The following is a 20,937-nucleotide window of genomic DNA, read 5'->3' on the forward strand; positions in this document are numbered from 1 at the left end:
TCCTACAGGGTGCATTAGTGGGGGGGATCACCCCCTCCTCATTTTAGGGCACAATCCCCTCCCCACTCAGGGGTGGGGGTGTCCCCTACACCCCTCACCCCCCCCACCAGTCCGGGGGGAGGGGTCCCTACTCCTACAAGATGCATTAGTGGGGGGGATCACCCCCTCCTCATTTTAGAGCACAACCCCCTCCCCACTCAGAGCAAACTCCCGGGTGGGGGGGGTCAGGATGGGGCGGGGGTGGGGTGGGGGTTTCACTGCAGCCCCCTCCCCCAATTCAGGCTGGAATCCCCTCCCCACTCGGAGCGGGGTGGGGTCCCTACACCCCTCACCCCCCTCACCTGTCTGGGGGGAGGGGTCCCTACTCCTACAGGATGCATTAGTGGGGGGGATCACCCCCTCCTCATTTTAGGGCACAATCCCCTCCCCACTCGGGGTGGGGTGGGGGTGTCCCCAACACCCCCCACCTGTCCGGGGGGGGAGGGGTCCCTACTCCTACAAGATGCATTAGTGGGGGGGATCACCCCCTCCTCATTTTAGGGCACAATCCCCTCCCCACTCGGGGTGGGGTGGGGGTGTCCCCAACACCCCCCACCTGTCCGGGGGGGGAGGGGTCCCTACTCCTACAAGATGCATTAGTGGGGGGGATCACCCCCTCCTCATTTTAGGGCACAACCCCCTCCCCACTCAGAGCAAACTCCCGGGTGGGGGGGGTCAGGATGGGGCGGGCGGGGGTGGGGTGGGGGTTTCACTGCAGCCCCCTCCCCCAGTTCAGGCTGGAATCCCCTCCCCACTCGGAGCGGGGTGGGGTCCCTACACCCCTCACCCCCCCCACCAGTCCGGGGGGAGGGGTCCCTACTCCTACAAGATGCATTAGTGGGGGGGATCACCCCCTCCTCATTTTAGGGCACAATCCCCTCCCCACTCAGGGGTGGGGTGGGGGTGTCCCCAACACCCCCCACCTGTCCGGGGGGAGGGGTCCCTACTCCTACAAGATGCTTTAGTGGGGGGGATCACCCCCTCCTCATTTTAGGGCACAATCCCCTCCCCACTCAGGGGTGGGGGTGTCCCCTACACCCCTCACCCCCCCCCACCAGTCCGGGGGGAGGGGTCCCTACTCCTACAGGATGCATTAGTGGGAGGGATCACCCCCTCCTCATTTTAGGGCACAATCCCCTCCCCTTTTGGGGGTGGGGGGGGTGTCACTGCAGCCCCCTCCCCCAATTCAGGCTGCAATCCCCCTCCTCATTCAGGGGGGGTGTTCACCTGTCTGGGGAGGGGTCCCTACTCCTACAGGGTGCATTAGTGGGGGGGATCACCCCCTCCTCATTTTAGGGAGGAATCCCCTCCCCACTCAGGGGTGGGGTGGGGGTGTCCCCAACACCCCCCACCTGTCCGGGGGGGGGGAGGGGTCCCTACTCCTACAAGATGCATTAGTGGGGGGGATCACCCCCTCCTCATTTTAGGGCACAACCCCCTCCCCACTCAGAGCAAACTCCCGGGTGGGGGGGGTCAGGACGGGGCGGGCGGGGGTGGGGTGGGGGGGTTTCACTGCAGCCCCTCCCCCGCCGGGCCCCCCTCGGGCTCGGGGCCCCCCGCCTCGAAGGGGGGCTCGGGGCCCATCAGCTCGGGCTCCAGCTTGCCCGTGTCGTTGATGAAGGAGGTGTAGGAGTCGCCCTCGGCCATGAGCAGCTTCAGCTTGGGGATCCAGCTCTTGCGCACCACGCGCCGCGCGTTGGTGCACATGTCGGCCGCGATGGCGTTCATCTCGCTCTCCTTGAAGTTGGGCGCGAAGTTCTGGCAGTAAACTGGGGAGGGGGAGTGGGGACAGGGTCAGGGGGAGGGTGGGGAGATGGGGAGAGGGGAGGGAGCTGGGGACAGGGGCAGGGGGAGCCCAAGGAGCTGGGGACAGGGGCAGTGGGCAGCAAGGGACTGGGGGAGAGGGGCAGGGGGTGGCCAAGGACATGGGGAGAGGGGCAGGGGGCGGACAGGGACGCGGGGAGAGGGGGAGGGGGCTGGGGACAGGGTCAGGGGGCGGGTGGGGAGATGGGGACAGGGTCAGGGGGCGGGCAGGGAGAGAGGGGAGAGGGGGAGGGGGCTGGGGACAGGGACAGGGGACACCCAAGGACATGGGGACAAGGTCAGGGGGCTGGGGACAGGGTCAGGGGGCGGGCAGGGAGAGAGGGGAGAGGGGGAGGGGGCTGGGGACAGGGACAGGGGACACCCAAGGACATGGGGACAAGGTCAGGGGGCTGGGGACAGGGGCAGGGGGCGGCCAAGGATCCGGGGACAGGGTCAGGGGGTGGGCAGGGACTCGGGAGAGGGGCAGGGGGCTGGGGAGAGGGGCAGGGGGCAGCCAAGGACCCAGGGAGAGGGGCAGGGAGCTGGGGACAGGGTCAGGGGGTGGGCAGGGACTCGGGAGAGGGGCAGGGACCCAGGGAGAGGGGCAGGGGGTGGACAGGGAGATGGGGGAGAGTGGGAGGGACCCGGGGAGAGGGGCAGGGAGCTGGGGACAGGGGCAGGGGGGCGGGCAGAGATTCGGGGACAGGGGCAGGGACCCAGGGAGAGGGGCAGGGGGCAGTCAGGAATGAGGGGAGAGGGGCAGGGACCCAGGGATAGGGGCAGGGGGCGGACAAGGACCCAGGGAGAGGGGCAGGGGGCACCCCGAGTCTGGGTTTGGGTGGGAAATGTGGGGCGGTGCCTCACTGGTGTCACTTTTCTGCTCCTCTGGGGTCCCTCTGTGCTCTCCCTGAGGTCCCTCCTGTCCCTCTCCTGTCCCCTCCCCAAGGTCCCATCCTGTCCCTTCCTCGAGGTCACTCCTGTCCCCCCATCACCTCCCTGGGGTCATTCCTGTCCCCTCTTTGGGGTCCCCCTGTTCCACCTTGTCCCTTCTCTGGGGTCTTTCCTGTCCCCTCTCTGGGGTCACTCCTGTCCCACCTCGTCCCCTCTCTGGGGTCCCCCTGAGATCACTCCTGTCCCACCCTGTCCCCTCTCTGGGGTCCCACCTTGGCCCCCCCCCAAGGTCACTCCTGTCCCCCACTCCATCCCTTTCCTGAGGTCACTCCTGTCCCCTCTTTGGGGTCCCCCTGGGGTCACTCCTGTCTGTCCTCCCTGTCCCCTCTCTGGGGTCTTTCCTGTCCCCTTCCTGAGGTCCCTCCTGTCCTCCCCTGTCCCCTCTCTGGGGTCTCTTGTCTGTCCCCTCTTTGGGGTCACTCCTGTCCCCTCTTTGGGGTCACTCCTGTCCCCTCTCTGGGGTCCCTCCTGTCCCCCCCATCCCCTCCCTGGCATCCCCCTCTCCCCTTCCTCCCCTCTCCCCTTTCCCCCCCCCATTCCCGCCACCCCTCTCCCCTTCTCCCCACCACCCTGACCCCCCCTCCCGGGCTCCCCCCACCCCCCCCAAGCCCCCCCAAAGCCCCCCAAGCCCCCCCCTCACATTTGACAGCGTGCAGCACCCGGCTGTCCAGCGGTTTCCTGCTGGGGTCGTTGGTGGACGAGCGGATCCCCGTCCCGCAGCTGTTGGCCAGCGTGTTCCTGCCAGGGCCCAAAAACCCCGTTGGGAACCCCAAAAAGCCTCTCTGGGGGCGGGGGGCACCCCCGGGGGGGGCTCACCTGTCGAAGAAGGAGGCGAGCAGGCGGCGCAGCAGCACCTTGTGCCGCGTGCCCGCGCTGACGTGGCAGTTCATCAGCTGCGCCCGCGTGATGTACACGTTGGTGCCTGGGGACAGGGGACAGGGGGGACAGGGGAGTCAGTGGGGTCCCCATGCCCAGATTGCACAGCAAGATTTGCATATTTGCATACTTAGTGTGCTATTTGCCATCTGTGTGGCAGTTAGCTGCTGTTAAGAAATTATTATATTATATTACATTACATTACATTACGTTATATTGTATTATATTATATTATATTATATTATATTATATTATATTATATTATATTATATTATATTATATTATATTATATTATATTATATTATATTATATTATATTATATTATATTATATTATATTATATTATATTATATTATATTATATTAATGTTCTAGATCTCCAGATTATATCCAGGGAGGAAATCTTGGCTCCTCCCCCTGGGCAGAGCATCTGCCAATGGGATGCTGTAGATAATTAATATAATTATAACATAATATATCATAATAGCATAACATAACATAGTATAATATAATATAATATAATATAATATAATATAATATAATATAATATAATATAATATAATATAATATAATATAATATAATATAATATAATATAATATAATATAATATAATATAATATAATATAATGGAATATAATATAATATAATATAATATAATGGAATATAATACAACATAATATAATATATAATGTAACGTAATATAAATTTTACAGCAATTCGGACAGAGGGGAGGTTTTACAACGCATACAATTTAAATCATAAAATAAATTTTAAAAATTTTTAAAAAATTACTAAAATAAAATTTAATTTTTGCCATTTCAATTTTATAACTTAAATTTTTTTATCATTTAAATTTTTATCCTTTAAACGTAGCGGGAGCAATTTCACATCCCCACCCCGGGGGGAGCCTCCTGCCTCCCTCCGCCCCCTCCCCAGACCCAACCGACCCCCCAGGCCCCCGCTGAGACCCCTCCCAGTCCGTCCCAGTACCGGTGACCAGCTCCAGCTTCTCGGCGGGGTCGCCCTCGTCGTAGAGCTTGGGGTGGCAGCGGTTCCCGATCTGCGTCACCAGCTCGGCCGGCAGCGACGCCAGGTCCTGCCGCAGGCGGGCGCGGGCCCGGGGCTCGGGGGGCGGCTGCTCGGGCAGGGCCTCCACCTTCTCTGCCGCTGCCAGGGGAGGGGGACACGGGGATGGGGCTCTGAGTGTGTGGGGAGGGGGCTCTGGGGGTCCCTGATACCCCTGGGGTGTCACATCTGTGGTGTCACCTGTGGTGTCACCTGTGGGGGGCTGCTCGGGCAGGGCTCCACCTTCTCTGCCGCTGGGAGGGGAGGGGGAGGTGGGCACGAGGCTCTGCGTGTGTGGGGAGGGGGCTCTGAGGGTCCCTGACACCCCTGGGGTGTCACGTCTGTGGTGTCACCTTTGTGGTGTCACCTGTGGGGGGCTGCTCGGGCAGGGCCTCCACCTTCTCTGCCGCTGCCAGGGGAGGGGGACACGGGCATGGAGTTAGGGTTAGGGTTAGGGCACCCCAATCCCCCCAGAGCCCCCCAGGACCCCCCCCAATCCCCCCAGGACCCCCCCCATACCTGCAGGCCCCACGTTCATCATGCTGTACATGGTGTACATGTTACAGATCTGCCGGTACTGCTCCCACACCAGAGTCCCCCAGGACCCTCCCCAGAGCCCCCCAGGACCCTTCCCAGAGCCCCCCAGAGCCCCCCAATCCCCTCAGACCCCCCCAGACCCCCCCATACCTGCCAGCCCCACGTTCATCATGCTGTACATGGTGTACATGTTACAGATCTGCCTGAACTGCTCCCACACCAGAGCCCCCCAGAGCCCCCCAGGACCCTCCCCAGAGCCCCCCATGACCCCCCAGAGCCCCCCAATTCCCCCAGACGCCCCCATACCTGCCGGCCCCACGTTCATCATGCTGTACATGGTGTACATGTTACAGATCTGCCTGAACTGCTCCCACACCAGAGCCCCCCAGGACCCCCAGAGCCCCCCAGGACCCTACCCAGGACCCTCCCCAGAGCCCCCCAATTCCCTCAGGACCCCCCCATACCTGCCGGCCCCACGTTCATCATGCTGTACATGGTGTACATGTTACAGATCTGCCTGAACTGCTCCCACACCAGAGCCCCCCAGAGCCTCCCAGAGCCCCCCAGAGCCCCCCAGGACCCTTCCCAGAGCCCCCCAATTCCCTCAGGACCCCCCATACCTGCCGGCCCCACGTTCATCATGCTGTACATGGTGTACATGTTACAGATCTGCCAAAACTGCTCCCACACCAGAGACCCCCAGGACCCCTCAGGACCCTCTCCGGAGCCCCCCAATCCTCCCAGAGCCCCCCCTACCTGCCGGCCCCACGTTCATCATGCTGTACATGGTGTACATGTTACAGATCTGCCGGTACTGCTCGTCCGACCCTTCCTCTCCCGCGTCCTCCTCCTCATCCTCCTCGTTGTGGAACGAGCCGGGGCTGTCGCTGGTGTAGGCGCTGGACGTGCCCCCGGGGCTGGTCTGATCCGCCGCCGTGCCCGCTACGGGGGCGGGCACCGGCACCGGGGTGGCGCCGCCTCCACCTCCGCCGGTACCGCCGGTACCGGGCGCGCTCTGTCGCGGCGCCGCCTCGGAGAACTTGGCCATCTTCCTGCTGCCGTTGCCGGCGGCCGAGGAGGAGGAGGAGGAAGAGGAGGAGTCCTTGGCGGCGCCGTCCCACAGGCGCTTGACCACGAAGGTGCACTGCACGCCGTCGGGCTCGCCCTGCTCCGTCTTGACCCGGGAGACCAGCGGCAGCGCCGCCGGCCAGCCCTGCGCCGCCGAGGTCTGCGCCACCGGGCTCTGCGGCTCCGAGCCCGGCGTCTCGTCCCCGTGCAGCCCCTGCGAGTCGCAGCTCGGAGAGCTCACCTGAGGGAAGGGGGGAATTCACACCCCGTCGGGTTTTGTGGGGAAATGGAGAGGGGGGATGTGGGGTTTGGGTGGTGGGGAGGGGAGGAGGGGAGGGGGAGAGGGATTGTGGGGTTTGGAGGGTGGGTAGGGGGATTATGGGGTTTGGAGGGTGGGCAGGGGGATTGGGGGGTTTGGAGGGTTTGGAGGGACAGGGGGAAAGGGGATTGGGGGGTGGGCAGGGGGATTAGGGGGTTTGGAGGGGCAGGGGGAAAGGGGATTGTGGGGTTTGGAGGGTGGGCAGGGGGATTAGGGGGTTTGGAGGGTGGGCAGGGGGAAGGGGAGTGTGGGTTTTGGGAGGGTGGGCAGGGGGATTGGGGGGTTTGGAGGGGCAGGGGGAAAGGGGATTGGGGGGTTTGGGAGGGTGGGCAGGGGGATTGGGGGGTTTGGCGGGTCGGGGGGAAATGGGAATGATGAAGGTGACTCCACATTGTTAGAAGGCTGATTTATTACTGTTATATTGCATTATGATATATATATGTATTTTACATATATATATACATATATGTGTATATATATATGTGTGTTTATATATACACATATATATATACACCATATTATATTACACATACATTACAGATTGATGCAATATAATATGATATAATATAATATGATATAGTATAGCCTTCTAAGAACACGGAGTCACCTTTATAATTTCCTCCTTCCACTATATCACACATATATTATATATTCATATTATATCATATCATATCATATTATAATAAATCAGCCTTCTAACAACATGGAGTCAGATTCATCATTTTCTCCTTCCATTATATTATGCATATATTATGCATTAATATTATGATATATTGTATATTACCATATACCAGAAATATAATGTAATATAATATGTCATATAATGTATTGTGACATAATATAATACAATGTGATATAATAAAATGTGATATAATATAGTGTGATATAATATAGTGTGATATAATATAATATAATATAATATAATATAATATAATATAATATAATATAATATAATATAATATAATATAATATAATATAATATAATATAATGTGTTATAATTATGACATGATATTATATAATTACGCTACAATATGATATGACATATGATATATGATTTATGATATATGATATATGATGTGCTATGATATAATTATGACATGATATGATATAATTACGCTACAATATGATATGATATATGATATATGATATATGATATATAGTATGTGATATGATATAATGTGTTATCATATAATTATAACATGATATATAATTACGCTGCAATATGATATGATATATGATATATGATATATGATATATGATATATGATATATGATATATGATATAATGTGATATAATTATGACATGATATGATATAATTATGCTACAATAAGATATATGATATATGATATATGATATATGATATATATGATATGATATAATTATGACATGATATGATATAACTACGCTACAATATATGATATACGATATATATGAGATATGACATATGAGATACATGGTATTATATTATATTATATTATATTATATTATATTATATTATATTATATTATATTATATTATATTATATTATATTATATTATATTATATTATATTAATGATATATGATATATGACATATGACATATGACATATGATATGATATGAGATATGATATGATATGATATGATATATGATACAATATGATGTGATATAATTCTGACATGATATGATACAATTACGCTACAATATGATGTGATATATGATATATGATATACAATATATGATATATGATACGATATGATGTGATATAATTCTGACATGATATGATATAATTATGCTACAATATGATGTGATATATGATATATGATATATGATATATTATATACAATATATGATATGATATGAGATATGATATGGTATTATATGATATGGTATAATATGATATGATATATGATATGATATGATACAATATGATACGATACGATATGATACGATGCAACACGACACAACATCACCCCCCCCACCCCCCAAACCCCTCCCCCTCCCCCTCCCCACCTTGAGGAAGAACTCGGTGCCCTTCTCCATGATCTCCTGGATCTGCAGGAAGCCCGCCGTGTACATCAGCAGGAACTGGTCGCCCACGTTCATGCTCAGCCGGCCGGTGTAGCAGAAGCTGAGGATCTGCTGGAAGCTCTGGGGCTGCACGGCGGCCGGCAGCTCCACCACGGCGCTCTTGGAGCTGTGGAACAGGTCTCGGAAGTAGGAGCTGCTGGCGGCCAGCACGGCGCGGTGCGCCTTGAAGGCGTGCCCCTTCACCACCACCGAGACGTCGCAGAACAGCCCCTGCAGCCGCTGCTCGTTCAGGCACTCCAGGATGCTGTTCCCGAAGTTGGGGATCTCCATCTGCAGCGTCTGCGCCATGGCGGGCGCCGGGCGGGGCCTGGGGACAGAGAGAGGGGGACAATTGGGACATTAGAGGGGCGTTGGGGACAGTGGGGACAGCAGGGACAGAGAGGGGATTGGGGACATTGGGGACAGTGAGGACATTGGGGACAGGGAGGGGATTGGGGACATTGGGGATCTCCATCTGCAGCGTCTGCGCCATGGCGGGCGCCGGGCGGGGCCTGGGGACAGACAGAGGGACATTGGGGACATTGGGGGGACAATGGGGACATTGGGGATCTCCATCTGCAGCGTCTGCGCCATGGCGGGCGCCGGGCGGGGCCTGGGGACAGAGAGGGGACATTGGGGACATTGGGGACAGTGGGGACAGCAGGGACAGAGAGGGGATTGGGGACATTGGGGACAGTAGGGACAATGGGGACATTGGGGACAGAAAGGGGATTGGGATCTCCATCTGCAGCGTCTGCGCCATGGCGGGCGCCGGGCGGGGCCTGGGGGACACAACAGGGGACATTGGGGACATTAGGGACAGCACAGGGGGCATTGGGGACAGCAGGGACAGAGAGGGGATTGGGGACATTGGGGATCTCCATCTGCAGCGTCTGCGCCATGGCGGGCGCCGGGCGGGGCCTGGGGACAGAGAGGGGACAATTGGGACATTGGGGACATTGCGGACAGAGAGGGGATTGGGGACATTGGGGACATTGGGGACAGCACAGGGGATTGGGGATCTCCATCTGCAGCGTCTGCGCCATGGCGGGCGCCGGGCGGGGCCTGGGGGGACACAACAGGGGACATTGGGGACATTGGGGACACTGGGGGGACATTGGGGGGAGCTGGGGACAGAGAGGGGATTGGGGATCTGCAGCGTCTGCGCCATGGCGGGCGCCGGGCGGGGCCTGGGGACAGAGAGGGGACAATTGGGACATTGGGGACATTGGGGACAGCAGGGACATTGGGGACAGCAGGGACAGAGAGGGGATTGGGGACATTGGGGACATTGGGGACAGCAGGGACAGAGAGGGGATTGGGGATCTCCATCTGCAGCGTCTGCGCCATGGCGGGCGCCGGGCGGGGCCTGGGGGGCAGAGAGGGACAATTGGGACATTGGGGACAGCACAGGGGGCATTGGGGACAGTGGGGACAATGGGGACAGAGAGGGGATTGGGGATCTCCATTGTCTGCGCCATGGTGGGCACCGGGCTGGGCCTGCCGGGACAGAGAGAGGAGTTGGGGACATTGGGGACATTGGGGACATTGGGGGACATTGGGGGGACATTGGGGACACTGGTGACAGTGGGGGGATTGGGGATCTCCATCTGCAGTGTCTGCGCCATGGCAGGCGCCGGGAGGGGCCTGGGGACAGAGAGAGGGGCGTTGGGGACATTGGGGACAGTGTGGGGACATTGGGGAGAGTTGGGGATCTCCATTGTCTGCACCATGGCGGGCGCCAGGAGGGGCCTGTGGGGACACAGAGGGGGCGTTGGGGACACTGGGGGGACACTGGGGGGACGTTGGGGGGCAACGGGGGTGTTGGGGACATTGGGGGGCAACGGGGACAGTGGGGGGACAGCACGGGGGCGTTGGGGACACTGGGGGGACATTGGGGGGAGCTGGGGTGTGGGGGGACAGCAGCGACAGATGGGGGTTGGGGACATTGGGGGGACACTGGGGGGCGTTGGGGACAGCAGGGACAGAGGGGGGACAACAGGGGGTGTTTGGGGACATCGGGGGGCGTTGGGGACAATGGGGGACAGCAGAGGTGTTGGGGACATTGGGGGTGTTGGGGTGTGGGGACAGGGGGGACACATGGGGACAGGGACAGGGGACAGACCCCCCCTCGGGGCCGCAGGGTTTGGGGGGACACCCCTTCCCCCCCCCCCCGAGCCTTAGCCGGGGCTGGGGGGTGCATGGGGAGACCCCAGAGGGGAAATGGGGGGGGGTCCCCAAATTTTGGGGGGGAGTCGGTGAATCCCCCAGCTGGGGGAGGGGGAGGAGCAGAGAGACCCCAAAACACGGGGTGGGGGTGGGGTGGGGGTCACCCAAAGGGACCCCCCCCCTCCCTGGGCTGGGGACAGCGGAGCCCCCCCGTGCCCAGCAGGGGAGGGACGGGACCCCCGAGTCCTCCGGGGTGACACCGGGGGGACCCCAAATTTTGGGGGGGGGTCCCAAAACTCCCAACCCAGGGGGGTCCGCAATGGGGGGGGGGGAGGGGGGAACCCAATCCCCGCACTGGGGTGGGGGGGGGCACGGACACAGCCCCCCCCATTCCCGGCAGCGGCGGTGGCGGCGTCACCCCGGGGGAACCGGGGGATCCCCGGCGCGGCGGGGGGGGGCGGGAGGCGCCGCAGGCCCGGGGGAACGGGCGGGGGGGGTTTACCGGGCCCGGTGGGGGAGGGAAGCGGAGCAGCGGGGAGGCGGTGCGAGGGGCACGGGGCCGGTTCGGGGCGGCGGGGCGGTCCGTGCCTTACCGGGGGCCGGGGGCGCTGCGCTGGGGCCGCGGCCGCTGCCGGAGCCGCTGCCGGGGCCGCCGCGCTCAGCGGCCATTCATTGTGCGGCAGGCGCGACCGGCCGAGCGCCGAGCGCGCCGCTCGCGCCTGCGCGACCAGCCGAGCGCCGAATCGTCCACCCGCGCCGCCCGCCGACCGCGCTGGGTTGAACGGGCGGGAGAGGCGGAAAACGAGCGGGGAAGGCGCGGGGAAGGCGCGGGGAGCGCGGGGGAAAGGTGCGGGGTGCTGGCGCACCGCGCCCCGCGGGACGGGTAGGGCGGGATCGGTGCCTCCCCGCGCCGCCGGCGGGCGATGCCGCGGGGTGGCGATTCGGAGCGGAGGGCGGAGGTTTTCTGACCCTGCGCGGCCGCCGTGGTCACGTGAGCGGCGCAAGATGGCGGCGCCCATGTGAGAGGCGGCGCGGGGCGGCGCGCGCGGGAGAGCGGTGGGGGGACACGGAGGGGACACGGAGGGGACGGGAGGGGACAAGGAGAGCTCCGGAGGGCTCGGGGGGACACACCGGGGGTTTAGCCCCCGCCCCCGGCCTTGCCACGTGCTGGGGACGGGGCGGCAGGGGGGAGCTCGGTGCGACCCCCGATCCCGGTTTTTGAGGGGGAGGGTCTCCCCCTTCTCACGGGGGTTCCGTGTCCTCCCCCCCTCCCATTCCCCGCCTCTTCCTCCCCTTCTCCCGCTCTCCGGGGCCGAGCCCAAATTCCGCCGTTTTCTCCCCAAAACCGCTCCGGTGCTGCCGTGACCCCCCCCGCCCCATGACCCCGCACTCGGGACCCTCTGCAGCGACCCCCGGTGCCCCCGCCACGGACGGAGCTTCCCCAACGGCGGGGCGACCTCGGAGGGGTCGGGGGCGATCCCGGGGCCGTGGGGCTTGGGGGGGTCCTGGGGGGCTTTGGGCGCTCTGGGGGGGGGTCCAGGGGCAGTAACGCCCCGGTATATCCCGGCAGCCTTTGCGGCAGCCCTGCCTCGGTATATCCCAGAAGCCTTTGAGGCAGTAATGCCCCGGTGTATCCCAGCATGCTTTGCGGTAGCAATGCCCCGCTATATCCCGGCAGCCCTGGCTGCAAAATGCCCCGATATATCCCAGCACCCTTTGCGGCAGCAATGCCCCGGTATATCCCAGCGTTCTTTGCGACACGAATGCCCCGCTATATCCCAGCATCCTTTGCGGCAACAATGCCCCGGTATATCCCAGCAGCCTTTGCGGCAGCACTGCCCCGCTATATCCCGGCACCCTTTGCGGCAGCAATGCCCCGGTATATCCCAGCATCCTTTGCGGCAGCAATGCCCCGGTATATCCCAGCAGCCTTTGCGGCAGCAATGCCCCGCTATATCCCAGCATCCTTTGCGGCAGCAATGCCCCGGTATATCCCAGCAGCCTTTGCGGCATCAATGCCCCGGTATATCCCAGCACCCTTTGCGGCAGCAATGCCCCGCTATATCCCAGCACCCTTTGCGGCAGCACTGCCCCGGTGTATCCCGGCATCCTTTGCGCCCCAAGATGGCGGCGCCCATGTGAGGGGATGCGCGGCGCGGCGCGCGCGGGTGAGCCCGGGGGGGACCCCGACGGCACCGAGGGGACGGGGGGGGGACAAGGAGAGCCCCGGAGGGCTCGGGGGGGGACACACCGGGGGTTTCTGTCCCTCCCCCGGCCTTGCCGCGTGCTGGGGAGGGGGGCGCTCGGTGCGACCCCCGGTGCCGGTTATTGAGGGGGGGGGGTGCCTCCCTCTTCCCCCGGGGGTTTTCCTCCCATTCCCCTCCTCTTCCTCCCCATTTCCAGCGGGGGCTCTCCTGCCCTTTTCCCGCCCTCCGGGGCCGAGCCCAAATTCCGCCGTTTTCTCCCCAAAACGGCTCCGGTGATCCCGTGACCTCCCCGGTGATCCCGTGACCCCCCCGGTGATCCCGTGACCCCCCCCCGCCGCAGCCACCGCACTCAGGACCCTCTGCAGAGCCCCCCGGCCGCCCCCCGCCATGGACGGCGCCTCCCCCAACGGCCTGGCGACCCCCGAGGGGTCGGCGGGACCCCCGGAGAGCGCGGGGAGCCCCCCCGGTGCCGGTGCCGGTGCCGGTGAGACGCTGATCACCGAGGGCCGCGCCACCATCGTCTTCCCCAACGGCAACGAGGTTTTCTACAACCCCGTGCAGGGCTTCAACCGAGACCTGACGTGAGCCGGGGGGTCCTGGGGGGCTTGGAGGGGTCCTGGGGGGGATCCGGGGGGTCCTGGGGGGCATTTGGGGGGATCTGGGGGGATTGGTGAGATCTGGGAGGGTCCTGGGGGGGGATTTGGGGGGGCCTGAGGGGCTCTGGGGGGTCCTGGGAGTCTCTGAGTGAGGGTCCTGGGGGGCCTGGGGGGATCTAGGGGGGTCCTGGGGAGGATTTGGGGGGATCTGGGGCGATCTGGGGGGCACTGGGGGTCTCTGAGAAGGGTCCTGGGGGGCTTGGGGAGGTCTGGGAGGGTCCTGGGGAGGATTTGGGGGGGCCTGGGGGGATCTGAGGGGCTCTGGGGGGGTCCTGGAGGGCGCTGGGGGTCTCTGAGAAGGGTCCTGGGGGGATTGGGGAGGTCTGGGAGGGTCCTGGGGGGCTCTGGGGGCCTTGGGGGGCTCTGAGGAGGATCCTGGGGGTCTTTGGGGGGGTTCTGGGGGGCTCTGGTGGGGGTTTGGGCTGCTCTGAGGGGGTCCTGGGGGGCTCTGGGGGCAGTTGGGAGTGATCTGGGGGCTCTGGGGAGAGTCCTGGGGGGCTCTGGGGGTCTTGGGGGGCTCTGGGGGCACTCTGGGGTGGCTTGGGGAGCTCTGGGGGGGTCCTGAGGGCATCCTGGGGGGCTCTGAGGGGCCTCTGGGGGGATTTTGGGGTGACCCTGGGGGGGTTCTGGGATAATCCCGGGGGTGTTTTGGGGTTCTGGGCTGCCCTGGGGGGGTTTTGGGGTTCTGGGCTGCCCTGGGGGGGTTCTGGGGGTGTTTTGGGGTTCTGGGCTGCCCCGGGGGGGGTTTTTGGGGTGCCTCCCCACCCCAGGGGGGTTTTTGGGGTGTCTCCCCCCACCCCAGGGGGGTTTTGGGGTGTCTCCCCCACCCAGGGGGGTTTTTGGGGTGTCTCCCCCCCCCAGGGGTCCCTGACCCCCCTTTTTTCCCCCCCAGCTGCGCCGTCCTGACGGAGTTCGCCCGGCTCTGGCTGCGCCCCAAAGGAATTCGGGGTACAGAGCATTTGGGGGGGGGGTCCTCCTTCCCTCCCCCCACCCCAGAGCCCTTTTGGGGGTCCCCTCACCCCCCCCCTCCTTTCCAGTCGTCCTTCCAGGCGAGGAGGAGCCGGGGGGGAGCCCCCAAAGCCCCCCCGAGGCCGGGGACCCCCCGGGAGCCCCCGAGACCCCGCGGACGGCGCGGCCGGGAGAGGCCTGCGAGGTGGGGAGGGGTCTGGGGGTCCTGGGGGGGATCCTGGGTGTCCCCTGACCCCCCCCCAACCCTGCAGGGGGGGGTTTGGGTGTCCTTGTGCCCCCTCAGGGGGGTCCTGAGCCCCCCTTGTGTCCCTTGGGGGGGTTTTGGGGGGCCCTCACCCTTCCTGTGCCCCCCCTGGGGTGGTTTTGGGGGTCTCTGGGCCCCCCTGACCCCTCCCCATGCCCCTATGGGGGTCTCAGGGCCCCCCTGACCCCCTCCCCATGTTCCTGTGGGGGTCTCAGGGCCCCCCTGACCCCTTCCAGTGCCCTTGGGGGGGGTCCCTGGCCTCGCTGACCCTCCCCAGGGTGGATTTTGGGGTTCCCTGTGTCCCCCCAAGGTGATTTTTGGGGTTCCCTGACCCCCCAGGGTAAATTTCAGGGTTCCTTGTGTTCCTCCAGGGTGATTTTTGGGGTTCCCCGTGTCCCCCCAGGGTGAATTTTGGGTTCCCTGTGTCCCCCCAAGGTGAATTTTGGGATTCCCTGTGTCCCCTCAGGGTGATCTTGGGGTTCCCCATGTCCCCCACGATGATTTTGGGGTTCCCCGTGTCCCCCCAGGATGGTTTTTGGTATTCCCTGTGTCCCCCAGGGTGATTTTAGGGGTTCCCTGACCCTTTAGGGTTTATTTTTGGGGTTCCCTGTGTACCCAAGGTTTATTTTTGGGGTTCCCTGTGTCCCCAGGGTTTATTTTTGGGGTTCCCCAGGGTGATTTCGGGGTCCCCTGTCCCCGCAGGGTGAATTTCGGGATTCCTTGTGTCCCTAGGGTTTATTTTTGGGGTTCCTCAGGGTGATTTTGGGGTTCCTTGTGTCCCCAAGGTTTATTTTTGGGGTTCCCCAGGGTGATTTTGGGGTCCCCTGTCCCCCCAGGGTGATTTTGGGATTCCCTGTGTCCCCAAGGTTTATTTTTGGGGTTCCTCAGGGTGATTTTGGGGTTCCTTGTGTCCCCAAGGTTTATTTTTGGGGTTCCCCAGGGTGATTTTGGGGTCCCCTGTCCCCCCAGGGTGATTTTGGGATTCCCTGTGTCCCCAAGGTTTATTTTTGGGGTTCCCCAGGGTGATTTTGGGGTTTCCTGTGTCCCCAAGGTTTATTTTTGGGGTTCCCCAGGGTGATTTTGGGGTTCCCCAGGTTGATTTCGGGGTTCCCCAGGGTGATCTCGGGGTGTCCCCTGTCCCCAGGGCGGGCTGCGTGTCCTGGAGGCGCTGGCAGCCTCGGGGCTGCGCTCCGTGCGCTTCGCCCGGGAGGTGCCGGGGCTCGGGGCCGTCGTGGCCAGCGACCGCTCCCCGCGGGCCACCGAGCTGATGGCGCGGAACGTGGCCCGGAACGGCGTCGGGGGGCTCGTCACGCCCCGGCTGGCCGACGCCAGGTGAGCCCCCAGACCCAAATCACACTGGGATGGCACCAGGTGACCCCAAACCCCACTGGGATCGCAGCAGGTAACCCCAAATCCCATTAGGATCACACCAGGTAACCCCAGGTAACGGCGTCGGGGGGCTCGTCACGCCCCGGCTGGCCGACGCCAGGTGAGCCCCCAGACCCAAATCCCAGGGGGAATCACACCAGGTAACCCCAAATCCCATTAGGATCACCCCAGGTAACCCCAAACCCCATTGGGATCACACCAGGTAACCCCAAATCCCATTAGGATCACACCAGGTAACCCCAAACTCTCATAGGGATCACACCAGGTGACCCTAAACCCCATTGGGATGGCACCAGGTAACCCCAAACCCCATTGGGATCGCAGCAGGTAACCCCAAACCCCATCAGGATCACACCAGGTAACCCCAGGTAACGGCGTCGGGGGGCTCGTCACGCCCCGGCTGGCCGACGCCAGGTGAGCCCCCAGCCCCAAACCCCCTTGGGATGGCACCAGGTAACCCCAAACTCTCGTAGGGATTGTGCCAGGTAACCCCAAACTCTCATAGGGATCATACCAGGTAACCCCAAATCCTCATAGGGATTGTGCCAGGTGACCCCAAATCCCAGGGGGATCAAACCAGGTGACCCCAGACCCCAATTAGGATCACCCCAGGTGACCCCAAATCCCCAAATGCCAGGGGGATCACACCAGGTGACCCCAGACCCCAATTAGGATCACCCCAAGTGACCCCAAATCCCATTGGGATCACCCCAGGTGACCCCAGACCCCAATTAGGATCACCCCAGGTGACCCCAGACCCCGCTGGGATCAGGGCCGACCCCTGGCACTGCCTGGAGCTTTGCTGGCAGTGTCCCCAAAGTGTCCCCAGAGTGTCCCCATGGGCACCCCGACACCCCCTGCCCCACTCTGGGCTCTCTGGGGGGGTCCCCAAACCCTTTTTCCCCCCCGAATTTGCCCCGATGTCCCCACGCGGTGTCAGGGACCCCCCTGCCCCCCAAGCTGGCACTGCACTGAGGGGACCCCAAACTCTGTGGGTGTCCTGGGGGGTTCCCCAAAGCGGTGCTGAGGATCTGGGGGGGTCTTTGGGGACCCCCCACGTCCCCCCCAGGATGTTGATGTACCAAAGCAAAGCCCAGCGCGAACCCTTCGACGTCATCGACCTGGACCCCTACGGGAGCCCCGCGCCCTTCCTGGACGCGGCCGTGCAGGCCGTCAGCGAGGGGGGTGAGTCCGGGGGGACCCCCAAACCTCCCCGGGACCCCCCAAACCCCCCCTGAACCCCGATTTCCCCAGGGCTGCTGTGCGTGACCTGCACGGACATGGCGGTGATGGCCGGCAACAGCGCCGAGACCTGCTACAGCAAATACGGCGCCGTGTCCCTCAAGGGCAAGTTCTGCCACGAGATGGTCAGTGCTGGGGGGGTCCCCTGCTCTTGGGGGGGGTCTCAGGGGGTGGCCCGTGTCACTTTTGTGTCCCTTTGTCACCTGGCAGGCCCTGAGGATCGTCCTGCACAGCCTGGACTTGCGCGCCAACTGCTACCAGCGCTTCGTGGTGCCGCTGCTGTCGGTCAGCGCCGATTTCTACGTGCGCGTCTTCGTCAGGGTCTTCACGGGCCAGGCCAAGGTCAAGGCCTCGGCCAGGTGAGTCTGGGGGCGTTTTGGGGGGGTCTCTGTGCGCCCCCAAACCCGCCCCAACCCCGTTTGTTCCCCCCCGACCGCAGCAAGCAGGCGCTGGTGTTCCACTGCGTGGGGTGCGGCTCGCACCACCTGCAGCGCCTGGGCAGGGCCAGCAGCCACGGCAGCAGGTACAGCATCCACCCCCCATCCCCACCCAGAGCCATTTTGGGGTGCCTCAAGACCTTTTGGGGGGGTCCCCACGATTTTTTTGGGGGGTTTTTGATCCCATCCACCCCTTTTCAGCTTCAAGTACAGCCCAGCCACGGGGCCGCCCGTGGGTCCCACCTGCGAGTTCTGCCAGCAGCGCCACCAGGTACGGGCAGCCCCCTCCTCAAAATCTCAGCACCCCCCCAAAAATAAACCCCTGAACCCCCTTTTTTTCCCTCTCTAAAGGTGGGGGGCCCGGTGTGGGCTGAGCCCCTGCACGACCCCACCTTTGTGGAGGGGGTGCTGGCGGCGCTGGAGAGGAGCCCCGGGCGCTTCTCGACGGAGCCGCGCATGCGGGGGATGCTGAGCGTCATCGCCGAGGTGACACCGGGGACAGGGAGGGGACAGGGACGGGGGGGACACCCCCATGGGGTGGGGACACCCCGGGTTTGGGGCTGGCTGTGATTTTGGGGGTGCTGGCGGGGCAGGAGCTGAGCGATGTCCCCCTGTACTACACCCTGGACGGGCTGAGCAGCACCATCCGCAGCAACACGCCGTCGCTGCTGCAGCTCAGGTGGGCACCCCAAAACCCCCTCGGGGAACCCCAAAACCATCTCAGGGAACCCCAAAACTCCTTTAGGGACCCCTCAAACCCCTTTAGGGACCCCTCAAACCTCCTCCTGCATCCCCTGAAACCTCCTCAGGGAGCCCCTAAATCACCTCAGGGACTCCCAAAACCTCTCAGGGAAACACAGATTCTGTCCTGGGCCCCTCAAACCCTCTCTGGGAACCCCAAACCCCTTTTGGGACCCCCAAACTATTTTAGGGACCCCCCAAACCCTTTCAGGGCCCCTCAAACCCCTTTAGGGACCCCTCAAACCTACCTTGGAACCCCCAAAACCCATTCAGGGAACCACAGACCCGGTCCTGGCCCCCCAAACCTCCTCAAGAGTCTCCTCAAACCCCAACCTGGCCCCCCCAAAACCCCTTCAGGGAGCCCCAAACCCCCTTGGGGACCCCCCAAACCCCATCCTGGCCCCCAAAACCTCCTCAGAGTCACCTCAAACCCCTTCAGGGACCCTCCAACCCCCCTTGGGGACCCCCCCAAACCCCTACTGGGAGCCCCAAACCCCCTTGGGGACCCCCCAAACCCCGTCCTGGCCCCCCCAACCCCGTCAGGGACCACCCAAACCCCATCCTGGCCCCCCCAAACCCCCTCAGGGCCCCCCCAAACCCCATCCTGGCCCCTCCAAACCCTGTCCTGGCCCCCCCAAACCCCCTCAGGGGCCCCCCAAGCCCTGTCCTGGCCCCCCCAACCCCCCTCAGGGACCCCCCAAGCCCCGTCCTGGTCCCCCCAAGCCCCGTCCTGTCCCCCCAAACCCCTCAGGGACCCCCCAAACCCCGTCCTGACTCCCCCAAACCCCATCCTTGCCCCCCCGAACTCCATCCTGGCTCCCCCAAACCCCCTCAGGGCCCCCCCAACCCCCTCAGGGACCCCCCAAACCCCCTGTGCCCCCCAGATCAGCCCTGCTGCACGCGGGGTTCCGCGTCTCGCTGTCCCACGCCTGCCGCAACGCCGTCAAGACGGACGCGCCGCCGGCCGCGCTCTGGGACATCATGCGCTGCTGGGTGAGGAGGGGGCTCGGGGGACCCCTGCCCGCGCTTGGGGGGGGGCTGAACCCCCCTTTTCCCACCCCCTTTTCCCAATTTTTCCTCCTTTCCAGGCCAAGCTCCACCCGGTGAAGCTGGAGCGGCTCCCGGACTCCAGCCCGGCCGCCCGGATCCTCTCGGTGGAGCCCACGTAGGAACCCCCCCCCTCCCCGGAGTGGGGTTTGGGGGGACCCCAGACCCATTTTGTGAGACCCCAGACCCCCTAAACCCCCTCCTTTACCCCCTTTCCCAGGCTCCAGGCTTCCTTTGCCCTCCACGAGGACGCCAACCCCAGCTCCCGTAAGCGCGGCTTGAAGCGATTCCCCGAGAACCCCGAAGCTTTTTGGGGTCCCAAGGCCAGGGCCAAGCCAGGGTGAGGCCTGGGGGGGGCCGGTTTGGGGGGTTCGGGTGCCCCCCACCCTTTTTAAGGGGGTTCAGGTGCCCCCCACCCTCTTTAAGGGGGACATTCCCCTCTTTTTTCACTCAGGGTGGGGCACAAACCCCCCTAAAAAAAGGGGAAGGGATGAACCCCGAGCCCTGCTCTGTTTTGGGGGTGCCCCTCGCCCTCTCCCCTTTTTTGGGGAGGGGTCCCCAGCTCATTGCTGGCTTTTCCAGGGGGGGCATCGCCCCCTCCCTGCAGGAGAAGAGGGAGAGGCTGCAGAACAAGAGGAGGCAGCGCCAGGACGGGGCAGGGCTGAAACAATTCCCCTGCAAACGCTTCAAGGAGGTGGGGAGGGGTCCCCAAAATACGGGGGGAGGGTCCCCAAAATACGGGGGGAGGGTCCCCAAAATATGGGGGGATCCCTAAAACAGGTGGGGGGGGTGGGAATAGAGGGGGGGGTCTAGGAATGAGGTGGGGATCCAGGAAATAAAGGGAGAAATAAAATGGGGAATAAAAGTGGGGGTTGAAATAAAGAGGGGGGGATGGCTGGAAATATGGGGAGGGGGTTTGGGAAATTTTGGGGGGGTGTCCAGGAATTAGAGGGGGGGTCTGTGAATGCAGAGGGGGGGTCTGTGAACGCAGAGGGGGGGTTCTGAGGCAGGTTTAACCCCCCCTTTTACCCCTCACAGGGCACCTGTCCCCAAGGCGAGCAGTGCTGCTACTCCCACGAGCCCCCCACCACCGCCCCCTCCCCATTAAAAGAAACCTGACCCAAATTCGGG

At 61.9% G+C, this 20,937-nt stretch overlaps 2 protein-coding genes across 4 annotated transcripts; one reads left to right on the forward strand and one right to left on the reverse strand.

The window, feature by feature from the left end:
• Positions 1 to 1,414: 1,414 nt before the first annotated feature.
• On the reverse strand, positions 1,415 to 11,559 carry NACC1 (nucleus accumbens associated 1). The gene is made up of 7 exons (XM_084223914.1): positions 11,468 to 11,559; positions 8,649 to 9,033; positions 6,026 to 6,578; positions 4,658 to 4,834; positions 3,610 to 3,715; positions 3,434 to 3,531; positions 1,415 to 1,808 (listed from the first exon to the last, which is right to left on the reverse strand). Exons 2-7 carry the CDS (start codon positions 9,012 to 9,014, stop codon positions 1,549 to 1,551), a joined length of 1,560 nt encoding a protein of 519 aa, XP_084080040.1. The 5' UTR covers positions 9,015 to 9,033; positions 11,468 to 11,559; the 3' UTR covers positions 1,415 to 1,548.
• Positions 11,560 to 12,976: 1,417 nt separating this feature from the next.
• On the forward strand, positions 12,977 to 20,937 carry TRMT1 (tRNA methyltransferase 1). Of its 3 annotated transcripts, none has more exons than XM_084223859.1 (17): positions 12,977 to 13,042; positions 13,447 to 13,662; positions 14,630 to 14,685; positions 14,775 to 14,890; positions 16,095 to 16,282; positions 17,409 to 17,524; positions 17,594 to 17,706; positions 17,792 to 17,940; positions 18,021 to 18,104; positions 18,220 to 18,289; positions 18,370 to 18,504; positions 18,612 to 18,697; positions 19,644 to 19,752; positions 19,848 to 19,924; positions 20,027 to 20,146; positions 20,389 to 20,500; positions 20,845 to 20,937. In XM_084223859.1, exons 2-17 carry the CDS (start codon positions 13,469 to 13,471, stop codon positions 20,923 to 20,925), a joined length of 1,806 nt encoding a protein of 601 aa, XP_084079985.1. In that variant the 5' UTR covers positions 12,977 to 13,042; positions 13,447 to 13,468; the 3' UTR covers positions 20,926 to 20,937. The 3 variants fall into 3 exon arrangements, with proteins under 3 accessions (XP_084079985.1, XP_084079984.1, XP_084079986.1); XM_084223858.1 differs by having other exon boundaries at positions 12,981 to 13,042; positions 13,422 to 13,662; XM_084223860.1 differs by lacking the exons at positions 12,977 to 13,042; positions 13,447 to 13,662; positions 14,630 to 14,685; positions 14,775 to 14,890; positions 16,095 to 16,282 and adding an exon at positions 16,362 to 16,753.

The sequence above is a fragment of the Fringilla coelebs genome (assembly GCF_963513975.1).
Source record: "Fringilla coelebs genome assembly, chromosome: 32".
Lineage (NCBI taxonomy): Eukaryota > Metazoa > Chordata > Aves > Passeriformes > Fringillidae > Fringilla > Fringilla coelebs.